This window comes from Hipposideros armiger, unplaced genomic scaffold (assembly GCF_001890085.2).
Source record: "Hipposideros armiger isolate ML-2016 unplaced genomic scaffold, ASM189008v1 scaffold_388, whole genome shotgun sequence".
Taxonomy (NCBI): domain Eukaryota; kingdom Metazoa; phylum Chordata; class Mammalia; order Chiroptera; family Hipposideridae; genus Hipposideros; species Hipposideros armiger.
Window position 1 is genome coordinate 1,554,304 of NW_017731738.1, and position 25,636 is coordinate 1,579,939.

Here is a 25,636-nt window from a genome sequence, read left to right on the forward strand (position 1 = left end):
CTTGCTGCCATTCTGCCAGGGCTGTGCAGGCCTGGGCTGCAGCCCTTGGCCAATCCTGAGGGTTTATCTGCTGGAACCTGACTTGGCCATCAGGATTTAGAAGGATGAAGGCCCAAGGCCTGGTGAGGCCACACATTCTCTTCAGGTCACCCACACTCTGTGCACCCGCACACCCCTCTCAGCACCAGGCCAGCCGGCCCCCCCGCTTCACTCCACCCAGTGCTCAGACACCCTCCAAACACTTCAATTTCTTCTAAAGCAAATCCTGACTGCATTCGCCTTGATCTCCTAAAAAGGTATCACAGTCCAGTTTGTGTGTGTGTGTGTGTGTGTGTGTGTGTGTAAAGAAACATCACTTGTAGAGGCAATTCAGGAAGAAACTGGAAGTCAGGAGCCCAGACATATGGTCTCCAGCACTCACGACGGGGTCCACCCACTGCCATCAGAAGGAGTGGAGAGTGGGGAAAGTGTGCTGGACACACAGCAGCCTGGAGTAGGTGAAGGTGTCCTCAGCTCCCACTCCCCAGTGCTGGACACTTCCTGGGCAGCCAGTGAGCTGCTGGCTTCTGGCAGGGCGCTCTTCCCCAGCTAGGACTCTGCTTCTCATCTGTCCTTGCCACGGTGGCCCGATGTGTGTGAGAGCACCTGCGACACACTCCCTCTACCCCCGTGCTCCCCAAAGGGACTCTGCTTAGCTGCTGGAACAAATTATGGTGAACTTTGCTGTCTCTCTTGCCCTACGGTTCTAGATTCCAAAGTCTGTAAGAGCGCATCCCAGGTGTGGCGCTCCCGTCCTTGCCTGCCACAGCAGTGTTCGGGGATCTTCCGTACGGACACATAGTGATGTGGTGGTGGGTGTACCGGAGTAGCACATCCTGAGGCCGCCTTCCTTCGGCTCCCCACTTTGGAAGGTATTACCAAGGTATACATGATACCCAAGGGCTATTGCCTTATCTTGTCCCAGCCCAGACCTGAAGGGAACTTGGAAGTATTTGCTGCCCACTTAGAGGCTCAGGGAGCCCTCCAGTCTAGCTGGGAGGTGATACTAGCAGGCAAGGATGCCACAGACTTAGAAGCCCTTGGGTGGCGGGACCAGAAAGCCCCCTAGGGAGCATCTAACCCAATTTCCTCGCTCCCTGCCTCCTGTTTTAAGAGAGAGCAAGAAGTCCCAAGTCCATGTCACACGGCAAGTGTCTGGCAGCTGGAATCGGAACCCAGGTCTCCTAAATTCCAGTGGGACCTCCATGCCTCCAGTGTGCTTTCCATCTCTGTCTGTGCTTTTGCGATTGTTTTCTTCCCCAATGCAGCGAGGAGCTCAGCTCCTCTGGGTGTCGGACTCTCTCCAGTCCCAACAACACTTCCATGCAGGGTTCCTGGGAGCTGGTCACATAGACTGCCCAGATCAGAGTGCTCCACACTCTTGGTTTTCCATTCTGCGAGGGCACAGCAGCCTCGCCTCTGACTCACGTTCAGATCTGCCTGGGTGGAGCCTGCTGTCTGTCAAGGCTGCTATCTGCACTGCCTCATGCCCCAGAGGTTTCCAGGGGTCGGGGCTTGGGTGCTTCCAGAGGCCCTTCTTCATTCGGCCGAGCCTGCCCTTCTTACTCGTTCCTGTCAGCACCTTAAGGTTTTGGTCCCACCCAGCTCTGCCTGGTGCCCATGCTCTCTGGTCCTTGGGTCTTCTCACACACTCGTCCCTCACCCAACAATGTCCCTCCAGTTTCTCAGACTGGCAAACATCCTTCAAGGTCCAACTCAAGTGACCTCCTCTGGGAAGCCTTCCCTGATTTCCCCCACCTCACTCATTGCCCCAGAAGACTCGGCAGCCCCGTCCTCTACATTTCTTCAGCACATTCCTAGATTTTAGCTCTTAACATAGCATGCAAGGATGATTTTTTTTTGTATCTGTCTCTCCAACTAGACTGTGAGCTCCCTGAGGGCAGGGGGGCTGTGTCTGCAACACAGCACCTAGCTCAGAACCCAGTGTCTCTCAGGAAATGTTTGAAGAATGAATGAATGAACAAATGAATGGCCACCTGCCATTTCATCCTGGCTGTTCCTGGCATTCCCAGGGGGTCAATTCTACAGTCCTGGTGTGGCAGGGTGGCTAGAGGCCACTAGAGGGCAGCAAAGAGTCAGGAACGAGCAACAGGTGGGAGACAGCATCCTGAGAGGTGTGGAGGGAGCTTCAAAAAGTGCCCACATAAATGGAGTCAAATATATGATGATGGAAGGAGAACTGGCTGTGGGTGGTGAGCACACAATGTGATATATAGATGATGTATTAGAGAACTGTACACCTGAAACCTATGTAACTTTATTAACCATTGTTACCCCAATAAACTTTAATAATAATAAAAAAAATGTCCAGGCCACAGGACCACCAGGAGCCCTGGCGAGGGAGAAGTAACAGCTAAGGATAAAGGCCATCCATCCCCTGAGCGACAACTCCCTGAGCCTATGCTTGGGCCAGGGAGGCACTAGGGGAGCACTGGTCCAATCTCCCACCTGGTGCTCCAGTCCCTCCCACCAAGTCCTCACTGGCTTCTGCTGACACCTCCCAAGCCTGCCCATTCCCCTGTCTTCAGTTCTAATTACAGGGAAGGAACTTTATACAAGACTGAAAAGGGTGTCCCTCTGAGTCCCATTCACTGGTCTGACCATGCCTACAGAACTGTGCAGAGTATATTTTACCCCTGGTCCACTCACAGAATGAGGACCAGAGAGTGGAAATGGCTGGTCAGATCACACAAGGAGTCCTTGGCTGAGCTTGGCCACAATCCAGGCCTTTGCCTCCCCGTCTGGTGCTGGGGCCCCCAGCCCCCAGGCCTACACCCTCCAAGTCGGGAGGGGCTTGCTGTGGACAAAAGAAACCCTCCTCTCCTCCCCTCCAAACCTCACATAGCTGGTGCCTCAGTAACTGCACAGCCATCATTTCAAATAATCCTCAAAAACAGCACGCAAGGCAAGCTCAGAGAGGTCTTAGAGCTTGTGCATAGTCACATAGCTAAGCGAAGCCACGCCCCTTTCACGGTACCCCTCGCTTCTCTTAGGGCAATTCCACAGTTCTGGTTCTCTCTCTGTGCCAGACCCTGCTTCTATGCTCCTGGCCTGCTTCACCACTTGTCTGCTTGGCCTCCAAAAGTCTACAAATCTAAATCCTAACGGTGCTGGCCTCCAGTCTGCTCCTCAACCAGCTCCCCTTCTGGCCAACCCCATTTACCCAGACTGGGCTGATACGGAATGCTCTACCCATGCGAACCCACTCTGGCAACTGGGCTCAGCCCCTGCCCTCCTCATGAGATAGCCAAGGATACGTATGTCATAGCCCAGCTTAAGGACCCCCTGCACCAGGACACTTCTCAATTAGACCAGCACCAACTGCCTCTCCGTTTTTTCCAGACCCGCAGCCTTCAGAGTCTGTCCCCTCTCCTGCCTGGAAACATTCTCGTTTGTGACTGGAGTCTTCTCTAATTGGTGTTCCCATCGATTCATGGGCTCCATGGAGTATAAGCTCTGCTGGACAGCTCTTGATTTCATGCCAGCTCAGCCAGGGCAGCATTTGGCATGCCAGCAAGGCTTTTCTTCTCACTACCACACCCAGCTCAGACCCCTGTATAAACAATCACCATCAGCGGCATCGTTATAATGAACACTTATATGGCACTTAATATGTGCCAGAGTTCTAAGGGTTTTTACATATATTACATCATTTCATGCTCACTTATTATCATCATCCCTGTTTTATAGATGAGGAGGAAACTAGAGCACAGAGAAGTTATATAATTTGCCCAAAGTCACACAGCTAGTGAGAAGCAGGGTGTTGATTCAAACGCAGGCATTCTGGCTCCAGAGCCCATGCTCCTAACCACCCTGACTCCCTAATTCACCACGTGGCTGCCCAACATCTTTGGTTGGTTCATCTCAAGGATGATTACCTTGCTTCTTGTACTCACTAAAGACAAAATGCAGTGAAAGCCCTTTTCTTTTCTCCCCGGCCCAGAATTTTAAAAAGTTGCAAATGCCATTTTGATATCTGTTAGGTTGTACAAATATCTTCAGGCAGATCCAGTAGAACTAGCTGGAATCTTTGGTGCAAAACTTTTGGCATTTGCTAAAACTTGATGAAAATAAAATCTGAAAACTGTCTCCATTCTGAGCTGATAGGATGTGGCCGTATGTGCTTTATTCAATGTAACTGATCAGCAAAGGACTATACGGGGTCCGCAGGGCTGCAGAAACTGAATCCCCAAACACTAGAGAAGACCAAGGAGCCATTCTGCAGACATGGGGATGCCCTGGAGCCAGAAAAGGCAGACAATACTCTGATGGCAGAGTCAGGATTCAAACTGAACAAGAGTCCAAGCCAACCAGCTGGCATTTAATACAGAAAAACATAAAGGCCTAAAAGTTCAACTGCCGGAGAGTACCTGGAAGCAAGCTCCCTCAATTGTCCTAAAAAGTAAACCTTACAGATCGAAGCCTTCCCTTGTAACTGGAATATGTGGCAGCCAAATGTCCCCAAACCTAGCATGAGAAAAACTCAGAAGACTTCCAGTTTCTCTCTGATTTCACTTCAGGCGGGGAGAGAGGACTGTTCCATATAGTGAAATAGCCCGTTGCTGTATAACTATCTCAGAGCACAACAAATGGATATCCCAAAGCCTTTCTCAGCCTGTTTCTCCAAACTGTATCAACCTGGCCCTGGGGGCTATGCTATGGTATCACCTTCAGCACCATCACAATCAAATAAGTGCCCCCCAGAGTCAGAAAGTCAGAAGCCTGAGAAGTTATGAATCAGAAATCTGAACAAAGTTGAAATCCCACCAACAGGTTGTAGTCTATCCATGTCCTAATCTCTGGGACTTATGAATATGACTTCTCTGGCCAATAAAGGTAGGAGGAAGGGGGGTTCTTTATAGGTGTGATCAAGTTAAGAATCTTGAAATGGGAAGATTATCCTGCATTATCTGGGTGAACCCTAAATTCAGCCATGTGCATCTTTATAAGAGAGATGGGGGAGATCTGACACAACAGAGGAAAGGGCGCTATAAAGATGGGGCAGAGAGGGATTTGATGATTGGGGTGATGCAGACACAGCCAAGGAATGCCAGGAGCCATAAGAAGGTAGACAAGGAAAGGTGCAGATCTTCCCCCAGGGCCTCCAGGCCCTGCCAACACCTTGATTTTGCCCCAGCGATATTGATGTCAGACTTGCGGGCTCCAGGACTGTGAGAGAAATATGTTTCTATTATTTTAAGCCAGCAAGTTTGTGGTAACTTGTTATAACAGCCACAGGAAACTAATACATGAGTTAATATTAATTTTCCCTGCCTCCCTCCCTTAGCCAACACACACAAAAGGACCTATTACGTGCTTAGGGACTGTGAAGAGTACAGAAGATAAGGGTCAGGCAGAGGGTCTGGTCCCTCAATGAGCTCACCGCCCAGTGACATAGCTACCTGGGCCACAGACACCCTGGGCCACAGGGTGTAACAAAGCCAAGTTTGAAGCTTTATCCCCAGAGGAGGCTGCACCAGAAGGCTCCATGGGGCAGATGATGTGTGCACTCAGCCCTGAAGGGTGACGCTGGATCCCAACAGGCCAGGGCAGGAAGTGGTCGAAGCCACGGGCATTGAATCAGGAAGGACACTGACCGGTAAGAGTGTGAGTTGTGCTGGGAGCCAGTGAGTGGTCAGGCTGGAGAACAAGCTGGGAGAAGGGGCCCAAAAAGCAAGCTGAGGCCAGAATGTAGTGATGCCTGAGTGGCAGTCCCAGAGCTGCTCTGCTGAAAGGTGGGTCAGCTGCGGGGGCTGTTCCAGCAAAGACCATGCGTGTGGGCCTGCACTGCCTTGGTGAAGCCATTTAGGAAACAGATTTGGAAATAATATTGGAAACAGAGTCCCAAAGGCAGGGCATTGGTTTGGATGTTGAGGAACAGGAACTAAGGACCATGGCAGTGAGCGTGGAGTCCCAGCCCTGGCACCGAGTCTGGCACTGAATGACTGGCTGGGGGAAGGCGGGTAATGAGAAACCCAGAAAAGAAGATGAGCAGAAGGAAGATGAGACGCCAAGAAGGAAGGAGTGGAGGGAGAGAAGGAGAAGGCATGGGGTTCCTGGGCCAATATGTTTGTGTTCCTCCCTTCACACTGCGTGCCCTCCCTCTATTCAGGGGACAGAGGCTCGGGGGATCACGCCACTGGGCCGACTCTGTGGTAGCCCCTGTCCAGCTGCTGCCAGCAGTTTGGTTAGGCTGTGCTCTTGCTCAGGCCTGTGAGTTCTGCTGCTGCTGTACCTGGGCAAGGAGCTGCCCTCAGTGCCTGCTGGGGGCTCCGCCAGGCCCATGGCCATCTGTATCTTGAGCCTGGTAATTAGGAATCATGGGGGAATCAGGGGTCCGGAGGGCAGGCTCCGTTTGGAGAAACTGGGGAAAGTTCAGCTGCTTCTCTGAACTCAGACTCTGAGGTTTGTAGTGGGGAGCCAGCAGGCCCAGCTGCTAGCCTCTGCTTCACCTGCCAACATGCTGACTTGCCATGGGGACAGGGCCCGGGGCTGCCGCCTCCCCCTCTGCCATCACTGAGAAGAAGCTTGCATTGATAGACTCAGAGCACACACGCAGCCCCGGAACAGGAAGGAGTGCTGAACTGGAGTGCCAAGGCCAGCTTCAAGCCCTCCCGCCTGCAAGCTGTGTTGCCTCAGAAAATTCCCTAACTGCTCTGAGTCTCAGGTTTCCCTTTCAGAAAACAGGGATTCCAGTCCAGATCCTGCCCACCTCACAGTGTTGTAACATCAGAGGGCTCCGAGGAAGTCACTGGCATTCGTTTAAGTGCTACATAAACGCGAGGGGCCATGAATGGAGATGGCTTGAGATCCCTCTCCTGAGGCTGCCCTACCTTGCTAACGGTTGGGAAATGAGTGAGGGGCTGGGGGAAGGAGGGTGTGTACCCCACCACCTCTGCTTGCCTTGTGCAGGGTATTTCCCCAGCTCTGCATGGGCCCGTCCTTGCATCAGAAAAGACAAAAGCTTTGCAGGCATGACCCTGGAAGGCATCCCCGGCGTTGGCAAGGCCCGGGGCAAGAGGGTACACGAAGGCCACTTCCCATATGTCTCATATTTAAATGTCATAAATCAAGCTAACAAACCGTTAAATGAAACATGCTCTGGCCTCCTAACTTGTTAAGCACATCTTCGTAACAACCCGGAAGGTCAGGAACGAATTTAGAATTCTGGGGCTCCTGGCATCTGTGCCAGGACCTGACTGAGTGAGGAGAGCCCACTGGAGCGATGATGTGCCCTACTTCCCTTCCCACCAGCTCCACTCATTGTCCTGTGCAGCCTTGCGCACAGGTGTGGAAACCCAGTCCTCCCATTTGATCCCTCGGCCCCCTACAAAGAGCCAGTCCTCGGCCCCAGCGTGCACACACCTGCGACATGTGTCAGGGAAGAGGATAGGGGCTATTTGGGCTGGACCCCTAGTGTGGGCTAGAAAGAGAGCGTGCGTACCAGGTGGATAGGTCCCCTTAACCCTGTAGACTCTCCATGGTCCATGGAGGGTGAGGGGCCCCCTGCAGGGACAGAGTGGGCCCCACTTGCCTAGGTCACAGCTCCTACTTGCTGGGTGACTTAGGCACATCCCAGCCCTTATCTGGGCTCAATTTCCTCACCAAGAAAGTGGGGTGAATGACCCACCTGGCTCCAAGGAGAAATCCATCCAGGTGGGGACAGGGTGAGATAACCAACCTATCTTTTTCACACCACCCCTAAGAGAGTCAACAGTTTGTGCTAGGAAAGGAGCAACCATAGAGGCCCTGGCACTGAATGAGTAGCCCCTGTAAGTGACTCAAAACAAGGGACAGCATGAGCCCTTAAAGGAAGTGTAACAACACTTCAATCTGATTTTCCCCCTGATTGCTTTTTTAAACATCTTTCAAAAAACAATACTTAGGGCGTCCCTGCGGTGCTCATGGCCTTAGTACACAGATAGCCAGCACCATATGATGTGTTTTCTTGTCCCCATGCCACCCCACCATGGAAGGAGACGTGGGGGTCGCCTTTCCAAATGCCTTGAAAGAAAGTGACACATCAGTGGCCTCAAAGGCATCCGATTTCAATGGCTACAGAGTGTTCAGTTTAGAATCAAGTGACAAACCCACCAGCCAACATCCTGTTTGTTCTGAGCACATGGTCCTGAACCCCATGGAGTACGGCCAAAGAGCGCACCTCAGGGGGGCTTCCTTGTGTTCATGTCCCACAAATTGGGTGGGGAGGGGGGGTTGGGAGAAGAGAGGGTGGGGAGAAAGGGGATGGGGGAGGTCCCCCATTCCCTACCAGCTGGGCAACCTCTGGCCAGGTCCTGCAGCCCTCTGTGTTCAGACTCCCTGTGTGTGGCTAGCAAGGGCCTGTTTGAATGTCAGCCAAGGGCCCCCCTCCCACTGATGTCCTCCCAGGTGCTGCCACTGGCTGGTCCCAGCCCCACTGCAGGCCCAGCTGTAGAGAAGGAGACCGAGTGTGCAGATCTCTGCCTGATTTATTCAGGTCCACTTCTCAGAAGCTTAGAGGTCACCCAGGCTGTTTGGGGGGATGCCCCCCCTGAAACCCCGTCCACTGCCTGCTGTGGAGACGCCAACAGTGCAAACTCACCAGGCACCATCCCTGTCAGCGTCGGTGCTGAGTAGCTGCCCTGTCCGGCGGGGGGGACGTGTGGAGGGTACCCGGGGAGGGTCGTGCTCGCCAAGTCACGGCCTGAGGAATCAAAGCAACAAATCACAGGGTGAGTATCTCTACGGCCAGCCACTAATGTCCATAGTTCCCTGGACATCTGCACATTTGTCACGTCTGGATGCTGAACACCAACATGCCCCCAGCTCCCCACATCACTTGCATGTGCGCGCGTGCGCGCGCGCGCGCACACACACACACACACACACACACACACACACACACACACACTCTCCCCTCCAGCCACCCTGGCTCCACTAAGCAGGAAGCGAGGACGGCTCTGCTGTGTCCCTGGGAAACTGGAGCTCTGACCAGCTCACCGTGCTCTCTACTTCCCAAGTAAGACTTGGACTTCTCCTCCACCACATCTTTGCTTCTGCTGTGCTCTCTGCACCGAGCGCCCTCTCCTCCAGCTGCCCGAGGCTCAACACCACCCACCTTCAAACACCAGCTCAGATGCCTCCTTCCACCTCTAACCCCTACTGCTCTGGTCCTGACAGAGTTCTTCCTCCTTTGGGCTAGAGCCAGTCACTCATTCAACAAAAGTGCAGGAAGTGCTTCTTGATACCAGACACTTCTGGGCACTGGGGTCTGAAGGTTAGGGCCTCGGCCCTCAGGGGCAGACACTCTGGTGTGTGCCCACCTCTTTGGCAAGCTGCCAGCTCCTGGAGGGGCAGAGGTGACACCTCATTCATCACCCAGACAACCTGTCTCCACCACAGGGCTTGGCTCCTAGTAGGCTCTTAGTGAATAAATGCGTGAACGAATGGCATATCCAAGTGTTAAGGGAGCAGGATTCTGAGGGAGATGCCACTGAGGTTTGTCTGCCTCTTAGAGAAAGAGTGGGGCTACGGCCCTTTCAAACCTTGCCAGTTATATGCATGTAACAATGTGCTCCTGGGTGAGACCAATAACACACCTTGGGAGAGCGGACCGGTCTGTGATTATCTGTGGGGCCCTGAGGATGAGACCCCACCATGGTGTGTGGAATTGGCAGTTGCTCCTGAGAGAAAGGATGCACCTGCTGTCCGCCATGCTGAGAAGTGGGTGAGAAATGAGGTCGCCGTGGGATGGGGCAGGGGAGGATAAATTCAGCCTCTTCTGGATGAGGGACACTGAGGACCGGGAAGGCCAGAAGAGGCCTGGGGGTGTAGGGGAGCAGCTCCTGACCACACAGAGCCAGGCTGGGACCCAGGAGCCTTCCCTAGGGCCCAGCAGGGTGGTGTAGGTAGTACATAGGCAGGAGACTCTGAACTCAGCCCCACTAGCACATGGCCCAGGGAGGAGGCCCACCTCTGACCAGCACCCCGAAAGAATCCAAGCCAGCACATGCTGTCAGCCTGTGAACGTTCCCTGGATGAAAGAATAGCTCTTCTAGTGCCAGTCATTCAGACCGTCCAGCCAGCACCCGGAGGCTGCCTCATTTCACACAGTGCTGCTCGCTTTCCAGAACCTTATGGCACCCCAGGCAGCTGCCAGACGGGAGACTCCTTCTCTCCCTCTGCTCACTACCCCCATGGCTTTGGACTGGGCATCCTGGCTTATGGCAAGCATGGCTCGTGCCTCTTCACATGTGGCACTGTGACAGGGGAGCAAACGCTCTGGAAATCCTTGATCCTCCATAGGCACTGTATATGACTCCCCATGAGAGCTGAGACTAAACAGAAAACGAGTTGGCAGAACTGACCACACTTGCAAGGTGATTGAAGGAGTTTTGCCTCCTGCCCCTAGCCATCGTATGTCTCCCCCTCTCCCCCTCCTCCGGCCCAGCACCAACGCCCTCTATAGCTGCTCCTCTCTTCACAGAGTGTAAACTCCAGGATCGAGTCTTTGTATTCCAAGGTCAGAATGGCACAGGGATACAAATATTTATTAAGTGATGAAGGAAGTGGCCCTGTTAGGGAAGCAGGAGATTTCTGGAGTCCATAATAGCCCTCTCCATCCATGGTCAAGAGCCAGTGCAGTGCAGACTACAGGATCGTAGTGTCAGGGGCCAGGCTAGGAGATGTGTAGAGAAGACAGTTATAGCTGGGGCTGCTCTGGTGGGCTGGCTCCTCCCCCAGCCGTGGAGTGGCTCCCACTGGGCCCTGCCTCCAGCTCACACCCTAATGATGACAACAACAAACCCCAAATACTAACAGAGAAATTACAAAACCCCAGGCTCTGCTCTCAGTATTTTAAATTATTAACTCATTTAACCCTCAACGACTGTATGAGGTAAGGTACTGATACTATTCCCATTTTACAGGATAATGAGACATAGAAAGGTCAGGTAATTTGTCCAAGTTTACACAGTAAGGGCCAGGATTCAAATCTAAGCAATCTAAGGTCAAAGTCCACACATTTAGCCGTTCCACTTGCCGTGCGCATATACCTGGCTGTGCTTCTGACCCCGAGTTCAGTGTCTCAGCGGGACACCCAGGCTGAGCCTTGCCTTTAGGACACACTGTCACCACTGCTTATTGGCTCCACCATACAGAAGGAAATTCAACTGCAGTTTTAATGACATATGTGTTGGGATGGGAACCAGAAGCACATTGGGAGGAAGCCAAATTTTCCTCCAGAAAGACAGGGCATTATTATCCTAAAAAGAGGCTGCCCAGTGCAGGGGAACTCATGGGGGCCAAACCCCATGACATCCCCGCTGGCTTCCTGAGATAGAAAGAGGGTCCTGAGAGGGGAAGGGCTGTGCCCAAGGACCCTCAGCTGATTGGAGGCAAGGCTGGGCCTGGGATCCAGCTCTCCTGCTCCTGGGATTGGGCTCTTTCTTCAATAGGGGCTTCTTGTTTGGTCATGTCTGAATCCCAACAGTTTCTGTTACACGTGTTTTATTTTTTATTTATTTATTTTTTTAAAGATTTTTTTTATTGGGGAATTGGGGGGATGGGAACAGTGCTGGGGAATTGGGGGAAGGGGAACAGACAAGTTGCTGTCCTTTTGTTCTTCAATCTAGTTGTGGAGGACGTTGCTTCACTGGCCCAAGTTGGCACCATCATTGTGCTCTTCTCTGGCGAGGCAGATCAGTCGCCGGCTTCTGGACGGCCGCTCACTGCGGCTGCTGGCTACATACGGTAGCCCATGGCAACCCACTGCCACAGGGAGTGCAGCCTACGCCGTCGCCGGCGACTCATGGCAGCCCAGCTCCAGGTTGAGCTGTTGTTCAGCATCTTAGCTGTGGAGGGCAGTGTCACTGGCCCTCATATGTGGGATCCGAACCGGGGCCCTCTGGCATCCCAAGCGAGTTCTTAACCATCGCGCCACTCGGCCGGCCCTGTTACACGTGTTTTAAAACCTTGATCCCTAAAGCAAAGGTTTGAAAAATCAGTGCCTCACCACAGCCTCACTCAGCTTAAGAAGCCAGATAAAAAAAGCAGTAAAATGAACCTAGGGAAGGAGGAGGAAGGAATCGATTAAGAGAAAGCAGAAAATAACGAATTAGGAAACAGGAAAGCAGACACATCAATAAACACAGCCGAGAATTGTTATCTGAAAACACCAATAAGATAGACAACCCTAGGGAGAGATTCACAAAAGAAGACAAATTCTCAGGTAAGGAATCAGGAGAAGATACAATCAGAGATATGGAAGAGATGATATTAAAAAAATAATAATAAGAAGAAAATGTATGGCCACTCAACACTAATAAATATGGAAATCTCAACAAAAGTACAATTTTCTAGGAAACATGAATTACCAAAATTAACTTGCGGTAGAAAATATAAACAGCCCAATTACCTTAGGAAAAATGAAAAAAAGTTTTTTTTTAATTATGTTTTAAAATAAGGTGCCTCATCCATTTAGCTTTTTAGCTGCTTGAATAAGTTTTTCGTTTGTTTTTGTTTTTGACAAATTCTTCTAAACCTTCAAGGGATGTGTATTTCTGTTATTAAACTGTTTCATGATATGTAAAAACCTAAGAAAATCTTTCCAATTCATTTTGCCAAGCTAGCATAATCCTGATGTAAAAATTTAAAGGTGCGTCAAAATGAAAATTAAAGGCCAGCCTCACAATTTATTAATATACATGCAAAAAAATCTATCTCACTGATCAAGTAATATCAGAGAAAGAATAATATACCATGACCAAATAATGCTTATTTGGGGTATGCAAGAATGATTTAATGTTAAAGTATTGGTTGGGAAATCATATTAATATATCAAAGGAGGAAAATCATATGATTATATCAAAGCTGTGGAAAAGGCATTGGTTAAAATTCAATACTAATTCCTTACAATACCGCTTAGTAAATAAAAATTGAAGTATACTTCTTTGATCTGGTATTGATCTTAAATCTATAGCTACATCATCTGTAATTGGTGAAATACTCAAAGCATTCTTATTAAAGACAAAAACATGTCAAGGAAATCTGTTATCACTGAAAATTGTTGTGAAAGTTTTAGCCAGTACGAGAAGACAAGATAGAGATAAAAGAGGGATAAACATTGGTCGGGGTGGACACCAAAATTATCATTAGCTGGATATATCTTGAGTCTGGAAAATCATAAGATCATCAGCTCATCTACTAGAACCAGTAAAAAACATTTGGTGAGGGAGCCAGATAATGGGTGTCTAGAATCAACACCTTTCTAGATTCAGCAGCTCCCCACTGCCTATTCAATTAAGTATAGATTATTTATTTTGGCTTCCAAGGCCCTTCTCCATCTGTGCCCCCCACCTGCGACCTTTCCAGCCTCATCAGTTCCAACTTCCCGGGGGCCATTTCCCAAACTGCACCACACTTTCCCATCTCTACACCCTTGCTCACGCTGTTCCCCTTTCTAACTGCCCTTCTCCCATTCTTCTCAATTAAACCTGCTGTGCAGTCTCCAAATGCCACCCTCAGGAACCTGCTCCTCTGTGAAGTCTCTTCTAGGCCCTTCAAGCCTATGACACTTGCCCCTTCTGAAGGTCCCCCTGCTCCAAACCTCATCCCAGTGCAAAGGGAGTCACGTCAGGGGAACAGACAAGCTGGAGGTGATGATGTTAGCAAGGATAAGATGGCACTTCCTCTGGTGCCAGACCCTCTTACTCCTTTACATACGTTAACCCATTTTATCATCCTAACAAGTTGATGAGTTTCAATGATCATGCCCACTTTATAAAACGGGAAACTGAGGAAGGAAGAGGTTAAGTGACCTGCCTAACGTCACACAGCTAGTAGGAAAGAGCTGAGATATGAACCCAGATGGCTGGGCTCCAGCCTGAGCTTCTTGTGTGGGGGTAAGGGGTGGGTGGGAGACAATGAGCAAAGAAGGAGGGCTGAGAATTAAGAGGTTCAATTATTCAGGTTAGCAACGGGAAGGGGTGAGCGGATTAAAGCAGAAAAGAGAGAGCAGGGGTCAAAGGTGGGCTGACAGACGCCAGAACAGAAGCTGGGTATCAATGCCCGTTTGGGAATAAACTCACCAACATTAGTCTGCTCCATGGGGACAGGGCTGCACGGTGCCTGGCACATAGCAAGTGATCATTGCTATTAATGGGAAAGTGAGGCCTAAAAGGCCATTCAGGGCCCTTTTAACTGATTGGAGCCCCAGTTTTGCTACTGAACTGCTGTGGGGCTCTGGATCAGCCACCCACTCTGAGCATCACTCTTTTCCAATTCAAAAAAAAAAAGAGTTCTAGTTCAATGATATCCAAGAGCCTATGCTGGTCTATGTGTACATATACACAAAGGATAATTTAACTGTGAGTAGATTTTTCTACCTTAAAGTTCAACCGCGCCTGCAGCCCTAGAAACTCTGCCATCAATCCTATAATGTGAGCTGCTGCCTGGAGGGCTAATATGTTTTCCTTACCAGTGGTTCTCAACCTGTGGGTCACGACCCCTTTGGGGGTCGAACGACTCTTTCACAGGGGTCGCCTAAGACCATTGGAAAACAAAAAGATATTTATATTACGATTCATAACAGTAGCAAAATTACAGTTATAGAGTAGCCACAAAAATAATTTTATGGTTGGGGGTCACCACAACACGAGGAACTGTATTAAGGGGTTGCGGCATTAGGAAGGTTGAGAACCGCTGGCTTAGACTATGGCAGGCAGTGCTCTGAGCTTCCAGCCTCAGTGGGGCCTGGTGTCAGCTCTAGCAAGGTTCAGGACTTGGCCATCATGCTGAGAACTCATTTTATCCTCAGGCCCTCCTCCCAGCCCACAGGGATGGGAGTGTACACAGTGAGTAGCTGACCAATGGCCGCATGCATCCTACAAATAACTCTGCCTCTGAGTTCCCTGCCACTGGGCAACTCCTTTGTGTTGTCCACGGCTCCAATTTCACCCAGCCAATGTCCCTGGAAACAGAGGCTGTGGCCTGTGGTTGCATCTACCTTCCTTGGACTGACCACAAAAGTAAAGAGTCTGCGTTATCACTTGTGATATGGTGGAAAGAAGGGAGAGACGGCTAGGATCTGTGTCATCTCCAAGCACCTGAATCCCTCCCTACTCTGTGCCAGGCACTGGGGTGGGCAGTTCATGAACATTATTCCATCTAATCCTCACAGGTTATAAAATTCCCCATAAGCTTTATGAGACCATGTGGAGCAATCACAGGGAGGCTGACCACAGCTCAATGTGGAAAGGAAGGCAGCAGTGCACAGCGATTAAGAGTGTCCACTGTGCCCAGGCTCGAATCCTTGCTTTCCCACGTACTGGTTATATGGCCTTGAGAGAGTTCCGTAACCATTCTGAGCCTCCGTTTCCTCATCTGTAAAATGAGGATAATAATAGCTAACACTTATCTAGAGCAAATAATAGCTAACACTCATAGAGAGTAAACGATGAGCCAGGTACCACCTACTCATTTATTCCTACAATAACCCTATTAGAGAGCTACCATTTTACTCAGGGGACACCAAAGCATAGGAAGTTTAAGTGACTTGCCCACTGTGGGACCTCCCAGGGTCAGGGCCTCCCAGGGTCAGGAAATGTTCACAGGCTTTGGAGACCAGCAGCCCTGACTCCTCCAGGCCCAGGTGGGACTGCAAGGAAAACAACTTGTTTATGTGAGTTGTTCTTAGTGCGCATGTGTGCTGGCACCATGACACTATTGTTACTGTGTTATAAAAACCCCAGCTCTGCTTAACGGGGTTGGGGAGTTCTGCTTATGCTGCTGCTGCTGCTGCTGCTGCTGTCGCTGGTTCTGAGTTCTGCCTCTGTTGCTGCTGCTGAATAAAGTGTGGCTGCATTCATGTCAAAGACTCTGCAAGGCTTTTTTGCTTTTCGGTCCCTCACTGCCGAAACCGTGCTTAGCCGAACCTCTCAGACCCAACACTCGTAGTCACACAGCTACTATGTAAAAAAGCCAGGTTTCAAACCCAGTCAGTCTGGCTGGCAAATCTGCACTCTCCACTCCCTCATTGTGCCGCCTCGGCAGTAATAACAACGTGCCTCTTTCCTGGGGCCTGGTGAGGAAGTCAGTAAGAAGAGGCGTGTAAACACACGGCACCATCAGCCCAGAGAGAGCACTTCCAGAAGACTGAACTGGCCACAACCCTTACCCCCACCCTTATAACCATCGTCTCGGAAAACAAGTGGTAATTTGACACCAAATATGTAGAAAAAAAACCCCATAATATTAAACTTTTAAAAACCAAATAAATTTATGAAAAACTAAAAAGAAACCCTTTGTAGTTCCTCCTAGTAGAGGCAGTGTGCTTCTCTGTCCCTTCAGTTTGGGCTCAGCCATGTGCTTTGCTCTGGCCAATGGGAGGTGAGCAGACATTCAGCAAGCAGAAGCTTGTCATGTGCTTATGCGTGGGGTGTGCCCCTCTGGACTTCTGCCATCACCATGAGAACAGGCCCTGCCTAGCCGGCTACAAGGAGGAAGGGAGACACGTGGAGCAGAGATGGACCCAACCAACCTACAACTGGAGTCAAGCCCATCCCACATCAGCCAATCCCCAGCCAGCCCCAAGGAGCACGAGCAAGCAGCAATGATTGCTGTTTTAAGCCCTGAGCTTTGGGGCAGTTTGCTAAGCAGTAGTGCTGTGAAAATAGCTGATTGATACAAGACTTCATAAATGGTACCTGTTCTTGTTTTCATCATTATTCTCTGTTTAACAACACGCCACCTGGGAGTTTCTAAGAATGCCTGTCTAAATCTGAGCAGAAGCTGGACACCCCCTGGTAGGAAAACCCAGAGTGGATTTAAGCCTTAAATTTGCTTTAATGGCCTATAAGGACTTTCCCCACACTGAGCTGGGGATTCCATGACCTTGGAGTGTATGGGCATGTTCACCTTCTCAGTTCCTTCTCTCACATGTTTCAGGTATGTCACCAAGGCTAGGGGTGTTTGACACCAGTCAACACAAGTCCCCTGTGCTGACTCGGCACAGAGTACGTGCTCAGAAAATGTCTGTCAGGATGAAATTAATCAGACATTGGTTCTACCATCTGAAAGGAACTTTGGTTCCTGTCTCACCGACATCTCAGAAAGCCCTTCATCATGAACTCCACAAAATAACTAGGCCCGATTTATCCTTTTTTTTTTTTTTGCTTAGATGCAACTTTTTCTTTTTTATAGAACACATTTCTAGGTAGGTTTTCTCTATGTACACTAATGGGGGGAAATGTGAATCCAATTAACTTCAAATTTAGCTCATAATGAACTTATCTCATTTTGCTACCAGCTCAGTTCTCATCGTGTGGCAGTAATTAACCACTGGGGGTTGTCACTCCCAGACACATGACATGGAGATCCTCCCAGCCCCTCTCTTCAAACCCTTACAGAATTCATTACCCTGACAGTGTGAAAACCCTTCACTTTGAATACCACAGGGCACCAACCAAACTCCCCCTCTACCTGACTGTGTGTGTGAGCAAGGGAAAGAAGAAAGCCACTAAGAAGCCATGAATTATTGTGAACAAGATGGGAGAATGGGGGCAGGATGCTGGTGGAGGCTGGATGGCCATAGAGGGTCTGCCGGCCTGGACAGCCCTAGGCTGGATGTGCTGCCCAGAGGAAGGCAATCTCCACACACAAGGCCCACGCTAGAAGGGAATATGGCGGAGCTGGTTGGGAGAGGCAAGGTCCTTCACATCTGACGATTGTATCCACTGGGGACTCTTAATGCCCAGGAAGCCTGCAGACCCCAGGAAGGGGCAACAGTAACCTGCTGTGTGACCTCAGGTAAGTTCCACCCCATCTCTGGGCCTTGGTTTTCCCATCTGAACACTCAAGCAGTGAAAACAAGTGGCTTCACAGGGGTTTTTCTGCTCCAACATTCCATAAGTCAGGGACATCACTTGATCCCTGTGTCGATGGAACGGGAAGCTGGTGCTAGCTGCCACAGAGACAGGTACGGCAGTTCCTGCCCACCTTGTCTCAGCACTCCTGCCCACAGCATCAGACTCCCTAGAGCCCCTGGATGAAATCCTAGTGAAAGGAGGGGAAGAATCAGTTTTGTTTTCCTGTTTCCAGGAAAGGAAGTTAGAGAAGGAGATAGGAGCTGTCAGGCTGCACAGTACTGCCACGGTCCTCTCACCAAATGTCCATGTGGGTGACCAGGCCTGAGATGGCAGCCCCTACTCGGCTCATGCTAGTTTACAAGAGAAGCTGGAACTCTGGTTTCATTTCATTGGGGAATCTCTTGTCTCTGAATGTTGACATTAATTCAGTTTTTAAAATACACAGTGAGGGCCAAAGAAAACTTGTCACAAAGCCACGTGTAACTTTCAGACTACCAATTTTCAACCTTTACCTGTCCTCAAAGCCCTCAAGTCCTATCTAAACGACCCCACCTCCAGCTTCACCAGCTGCCAGGCCTTTTAAGGACCTGAGCCCTGCCTGGGTGTCCAGGTAACTGACAAAGAGGTAACCACCCTGCAAGGCGGAACAGGCCAGAGCATGGAGTAAAAGCACTGCAGAAGGTGATTTCTGGGAAACTGGGCCATGAGCACAGCCAGCTCCCTGGGGCTGCCCAAACCTCCTGCCATCTTCCTTGTTTCTGCGGGTGACAGCCCCAGCCTCCCAGCCATAGCATCTTCAAAGACACCCCTCCTCCCTCATGCTCAGTCAGTCCCCAAGCCCCTCTCGACTCTCCATCCGCTCAGTGCCCTCCCTCCATGGTTCTGACCTGCCCAGGCCAGACTATCCTTCCCTTTCCCTTTTTCCGGGTGTCCTCCTCCAAGACCCCCTGCTCCGGCCCGGCCCCACCCTCTGTTCTGGACTGCCTGCTAAGGCTCCTCTCCTAGCACCCCAGTGCCCCGTTACAGAACCCCTCGGCTCACCCTGAAGGACAACCTGGAACCACGTAGGAGCTCAGTGAGGGTTCTGAAGCCAACACTTCTGATCTGTCTCCGTGTGATCATTTAACCAGAGCTTGCAGACGCTTCTACAACATTTTCCCTGAAAACCCTTCCTCAAAGTCACAGAACCATGAGAAACCTTTTTGAGGGTTAAGAAACATTATTTAAACGTTATTTAAAACTTAAAAAAAAATCATAAAGGTAGAAAGCATAGCCTTTCAATGTCATGAGCACTATTTAATAGGCCCACCCAAGGAGCCTACCTGTAAGGGGATACACCTGTGTTTGACAATTCTTTGCTATTCGATTAGCACCCAGACATGGGGAAGTTACATGTTAACATGTAGGCTTCTATCAGGTAGAAAAGATAAACCCCAAAGTTTGGGTTTATTATCCTATAGGATATTAACCAGTTTTGTATCTATTCTAGCAATTTCAACATTTAAAAAATAATTGCCTTTCCCAGTGGACTATATAAACCTCTATTCCTCAAATGGTCTTGAAACCACTTTTACCTTTTTTATAGGTTCCCTCATTAATTTATGAGTTGAATAAAATGTTCACAGGTATTCCTTCTATATTTGTACATGAGTTATGTTCTTAACTTTTAAAAAAATTACACTTTGACACTTATTATAGGAAAAAGTCAACCGTGCCTGAGTGACATGAGCTGAAGATTTTCAACCAACACCAAAGCAGATGATAGTAAACTGCCATCTGAGGCAAGGGGAAGAGGAACAGCCCAATACCCAGGATACGGGGAGGGGACTGATCCTGCGACACGGACCCTGGTGTATGTGTACAAGCAGTCCGCACACCACCAGGCTCCTTCGTTCCAGCTGGCGTTTGAAATGTGTGACAGTTTGAAAAGGGGCTGCTCTGAAGTCTCCCTTTGTTCGGACCTGCCACGGGGAAAGGCTGTGCTGAGCCGGGCACTGCACAGGGGGAGTATTTCACCTAGAGGGGAAAGGCTGGCAGTGATGGAAAAGCCCAACTCGTGCAGACAATGGACGTGCTAATTGCTGATGAGCCACATCCTGTCATTACAGCAGACCTGGATGGCTCCTAATGACAGGTTTATTAGCCATTAGTTTAGGTGGTGTTATTTACTTAGAAATAATAACCCTAAATTTCTTTTCTGAAAATTACCTAATCCCCACTTTTAACTAATGCCGACTGGCTCCTTCTAATTTTCCCCGGCTCAAGAGCTAATCTGGATGTGTAGAGTGGGGACGACAACTCTGACAATTCATTAATCAGGGTACTGTTCACTTCACAGTCTCAACCCGCCCCAATTCTTCATTTGAACTGACCTCGTCTACTTTCCTGGAATCACTGAGAACTTGCAGACTCCAACCCTGTGTTTCAATTTCGAGAGACTGTTTGCATTTCATCTGCCTGGCATTTTACAGCAGACAGTGGGGCTTAGTCAGTATTTCCACGTACATTTATGCCATGTTCTTCCTTGAACTAGCAACAGTTGATCTAACATAATAAGCCTACAAAGGCTGCAGAGAACTCTGCCACACTCCTGGCTCTGGGCCTCCGTGCCAGGACAGGCACTGCTCCAGGGACAGAAGGAAGCCAGTATTTATAGGAGGGGAATACCGAGGGCAACTGTGGGCTAGCTCATCTCTTCATTCATTCACTCATTCATTCACTCATTCATTCATGCATTATCTGATACCTACCAAGTTCTAAGCACCTTCCTGAGTGTTCCAGAGGACCTGGGAGATGATAATAATAATAATGATGAGGAGGAGAAGGAGGAGGATGATAATAATAATAGTAATAATTAATAATAATAATAATAATAATAATGTAATGTTCACAATAGGAACAATTAGCATTTATTCAGCTCTTACCATGTGCCAGGCACCATTCTGTATTTTGTATGTATTATTGCATTTAAGTATCACAGCCACCCTGGGAGATATAAACCTTTATAATCCCCAGATTATAAGATATCCCACAGATAAAATATACAGCTAGAAATAGGTGGAGCTGGATGCAAACTGAGGCTCTCTGATGCCAGAGTCATGCCTTTACCACCTCCTCCCCTAACTATTCTGCTTCAGTAAATGAGTTGCAAAATACAGAATACACCTCCCCTTTGACCAGCAATTCTACTTCTATGACTTTACCTATGGAAATACCCAGAAAACAATACCAAGATTTACACTTCATGGGACAGGAGGAAGGGAGGGTTAGAGGGAGAGAAGGAGGGAGGGAGGGACGGAGAGAGGGAGACAATCCAAATGTCCATCATAATGACTGGGTTAAATAAATTATGGTACTTCCCTATGATGGACTATTACACAGTTTTGAAAAACAGTGAGGTCTATTGAATGTCTGGATTGTGGTAAGAGTTCCAAGATGCATTATTGAGTGGAATGAAACAAAGTGCAGAAGCTTATGTACAATAGGATCCCACTTGTGCTAGTAAAAAGTAGACAAAATCTATATGCTGATAGATGCATATAAATCTTACTGGAAGTATACACAAGATGTTAACTTTGGGGTGAGGAACTATGGACGCAAGGGCTGAGGTTGGGGGAAGATTTATTTTTCATTTTATATTTTTCAGTATGGTTTGAATATTTAACTACATGCATGTATTACTTTTTATTTGAAATTAACTTTTTGATTTAAAATTAACTTTATCTTAAGAACCAGACACTGTCTGTGCCCCAAGGGGCTCACTCAGAGTATTGAAGGGGAGATAATAATGAATCCAAGATACGGAGAAGGCCCAGCTCCTCCCTGCCCCCTGCTCCTACTTCTGCAGCTCTCAGGCCAGAGCTGTCACAGCAGGGACTTCTTGCTTTCAAGGACAACATCATGATGCCGGGAGCACCTTGGCCAAGTCACATATTCACAGTTCATGGTCCCACCAGGCATCCCCCAAGCCAGCATCCAGCCCTGGCACGCGCAGTTAAATAGAGTGATGTCCCGCCAATCCGAAACATGCCATCAAGCCATCTCAGCCCAGACAATCTGGCTGTGAAGAGCCAAAAGGTGGGCACAAAACCTGTCCCTAGAGTCCCTCTGGGCACCAGCTCTGGCAGGCCCAATCCTCATTTGCACACAGTTCCAATGAGCTCAGTGGCTTAGTTTCCCAGCCCCCAGCAGATCGAAAACAGCAAAATAAGAAGGAGGAGGGAGACTTCTAGAGGCAGGCAAACTGATATTAGGAGAAGTGACAGGTGACAGGTGAGCAGCAAGGATGGAGATAGGAAAACAATATAATCAGACATAAGAAATCCAAACCTCAGCAGTTTGGGGCTGCTGAGTGGAAGGGCAAGCTGCCTGCTTACAGACCTCTGTATTGAGTAAGATTCAGTAATGCTAGTTCACAGAGATGAACCTGGGTGCTGTCTTTGGAAGGGAGTGAACTTATGTCAGTCACTCTAGCATAATTATGTGCATCTTTTATGAAGAAACTGGTATGAGAAACCCGTGTTTTGAAAGTTTGCTTGGGGCCTATATAATCATAAGTAGTAGATGGAGAAAACCCCAGTTGTTCATCTCAGTCCAGAGTGGGTTCCTGGAAGGCCCTTGTACGGTGCATTGCCACTGCACAAACCACCAGGAGATAGACTGCTGATGGAGACCCACCACACCTCCACTCCTGAACGCCGTATGCACCCACCAAGCTGGTTAGAGAATATCGAAAATGTCTCTTTGCGCCATGACATTTCAAAATCATGGAGTCGCATGGCTGGATTGAAACATGGAGGTGACCCAACTGAAGGCCGACGGTATTCTCATCAAAGTTGCTAATGCAGAAGAACTTCCCAAACCTGACTGTTGGGAAAGTCCTCCTTCCCAAGAGTTGGAATCTACATAAACTAGATGATGGCTAAATGTAAAATGGAAGAAATAAATGAACACACAGAAAGTATGGAGTTCTTCTGAAGCAAACTTCCAGATGGGGACATTATATCTTTGCAAAAGGGGGCAGTGTGGCAAGGCAGTTAGAGACAAGCACCATGGGCCGGCAGTCTCAATCCAGACCCTTGCTCCACACTTGCTGGCTGTGTGACCTTGAGCGACTTGCTGAGCCTCTCTGTGTCTCAGTTCTTTAATCTATAAATGAAGACAACCCTATCTGCCTCATAGAGTTGTTGCATGGATTAAATTAGCAAATGCATGTAAAGCTCCTAGCACAGGGCTGGGAATGGAGTGGCCACTCCATAATACCACCCGCTGCTATGTGCACCCATAATATCATTGAATATGCATGCATACGATGGATAGTCGATGTAGCTAGCTCCGTTGAGAGATTTCTATTTGCCAGACACTCTTCTATGAGCTTTATGCACATTATCTCACTTAATCATCAAAACAATCCTACAAGGTAGAAATTATTATTATTGTTGTGATGGTGGTGGCGGTGGTGGTAGTGGTTATTGAGAGGCTGAATGAGCCTATAGGTTAAGAGCAAAGGCTCTGGGAGCAGACTGCCTGGATTTAAATCCCAGCTCTGCTGCTTACTATTGTTTTGTAACCTTGGACAAGATTATGCCTCAGTTTCCTCATCTACAAAATGGGGCTAATGATAATACCACCTTCTTAGACTGTTTAAAAGGATTCAAGAGTTAGGACATGTAAAGCACTGAGATGCCTGGCCCATTTGAGTGCTCCCAAATGTTAGCGATGCCATTATTACTTCCAATATACAGAGGAGGCAACTGAGGCTGAGAGAGGTTAAGTAACTTGTCCAAGGTTGCAAAGGTGAAAAATGGAGCGGGGAGATGGGATTAGATACCCAGGATGCCTGTGCTCTTAACCACCAAGTTTCACATATAGGATGGGTTTGAAATGAAGTCACTCATAGTGGGATGGACTGACTGGACCTTTCAAGCTGAAGGGTAAGGTCAGGGCTGGAGGACCGAGCATGAAGGCCCACTGAAGCCCAGCCAGCCCTGGACTGGGGTCAGAAAGCTCTCCACCTCCTTACTATGTCCTTAAGCAGGTCCCCTCCCCTCTCTGAACATTCTCATCTGTGAACCAGAGTCCTAACCCCAGACCACCCACCTAGGGGGGATTAAACAATGCGTGACAAAGGCATATTATCTGGTTCTCTGCCTTATTTCCATGTCTGGCTGGCAGCCCATTTATTTAAGAAATAGTCAATAGGTCAATGCCTGAGCCTCAGCTAGGCTTATGATCTCTAGTAAGGGGACAGAGGCCCGTCACAAATCTGGTGGACCAGTGGCTTGGCTGGTCCACCTCTGCTGCAGAGGGCAATAGGATGGTGGATGTCACAGACAGCCAGGCCTAGAACGGAGAAAGCCTAATCAGATAACCCTCCCACCCCTCTGATCGTTTCCCCAAACCACTCAGTGAGGCCACGATTGGTAACTGCCGAGGGGGCCACAAGAGAGGCAGTCTGGGCAGGTGCACTGTTTGCCAGGGAGAACTAAACCCACCCTGCAGAGGCACCTCCCAGGGTGCACGGCAAATTAACGTGCAGCAGAGAGCATACATTAAATCACACTGCTGGCTGGCACTGCAGCTGCCCAAGCGCCAGCCCATCCCTCCCAGAGAGGCCAAGTTAGCTACTGGGGCTTCTGAGAGGCCCAGCATAGCTCAGGCTCTTGCTTGCAAACCACTGCCAGCTCTGGAATCACCCCTGCCCTGCCTTCCTCATGGGCCAGTGGGAGCCCCACATGGGATCACAGAAGTGAGAGTGCTTCATGCAACCCAGGGTGGGGGCCCTACTGAGCAGGGGGCATCAAGTGCACAAGTTAGTCGGGCCTGGGTTCAATGTGCTGGTTACGCACCATCTCAGTGTCCATAGCTGGGGAAACTGAGGCTCAGAGAGAAGACACGACCTGGTCAAGATCCTACATGTAGCAACTGAGATTCAATTCTGGCAGTCAGACTGCAGGCTTCCTGGGGGAGGAGGCCCTGGAACTGGGCCTCAGTGGGTGGGGTTCCTCCAGGGGGATCAGAAGCAGAGCTTGGGCAGAGTCGAGGCAGGGTGGGCAGTACGAATGGGTTATGTCTCACCAGTGGATGAGCCTGGAGAAGATATGTGCTTGGGCCTGGATCTGAGCTTCCTCGGGTAGGCAGCTGGAGTGTAAGGTGTGAGGACTGGGGTCCCAGAGGTGGAAACTAAGAGCCAGGCTGAGCAAAGGACACACAAGTTCTGTGACTGGCCTTCACAGCGGCTCAAAAATCACTTTGGAATTAGGGACACCAGAGCCTGAAGGACGCTTAAGGTCAACCAGTGCAGGCGGGCTTCAATTGGGTTCCTTTGGGCCTCCTGGTGGACCCTGGGGGCCTTTGGGACTGGCACCCCCAAAACCACTGGTCCTCAACTCTGACTGGTTTACACCAAGGGTTTTCTAGGAAGGTTTTATCTGAACAAAAGTTTTCTTGACAAAAAAAAGTGTTTAAACTTAGCAATTATTGGGAAATCACTAATTGCCCATACTGCTAGTGAGTGAAGAAGCCCCTTCGGGGGCCAGGCCTCACCCAGAGAGCTATGCATAGCCAGGCCTGGGTCCTAGAACCCCCATGGCCCCCAATCCAAGCTTCCTCCCCTTGGTCTCTCGATTCCTTTCCTGCCTCTTCCCTCTGTCTTCACAGAACATTCCTCAAGTTCAAGGAACTGATTCTCAGTTTTTTTTCTTCCAGCAGTCCAGGGCATGAATGTGCTTGAA

General features: G+C 49.4%; 1 protein-coding gene across 8 annotated transcripts in view; it reads right to left on the reverse strand.

Annotated features, from left to right (window-relative positions):
• The window catches only part of PAX5 (paired box 5), a 203,867-nt gene that overhangs the window by 30,124 nt on the left and 148,107 nt on the right, over positions 1-25,636 (reverse strand). For 3 of the 8 annotated variants that reach the window (XM_019663249.1, XM_019663246.1, XM_019663247.1), the window contains 2 exons: positions 20,654-20,689; positions 8,642-8,743 (listed from right to left, as the gene is read on the reverse strand). The exons of 2 other annotated variants lie outside the window; for them this stretch is intronic. In XM_019663249.1, coding sequence (XP_019518794.1) covers positions 8,642-8,743; positions 20,654-20,689 — 138 coding nt within the window. The remainder of the gene's footprint in view (positions 1-8,641; positions 8,744-20,653; positions 20,690-25,636) is intronic. 3 more of the 8 variants (XM_019663248.1, XM_019663252.1, XM_019663253.1) reach the window with 1 other exon arrangement.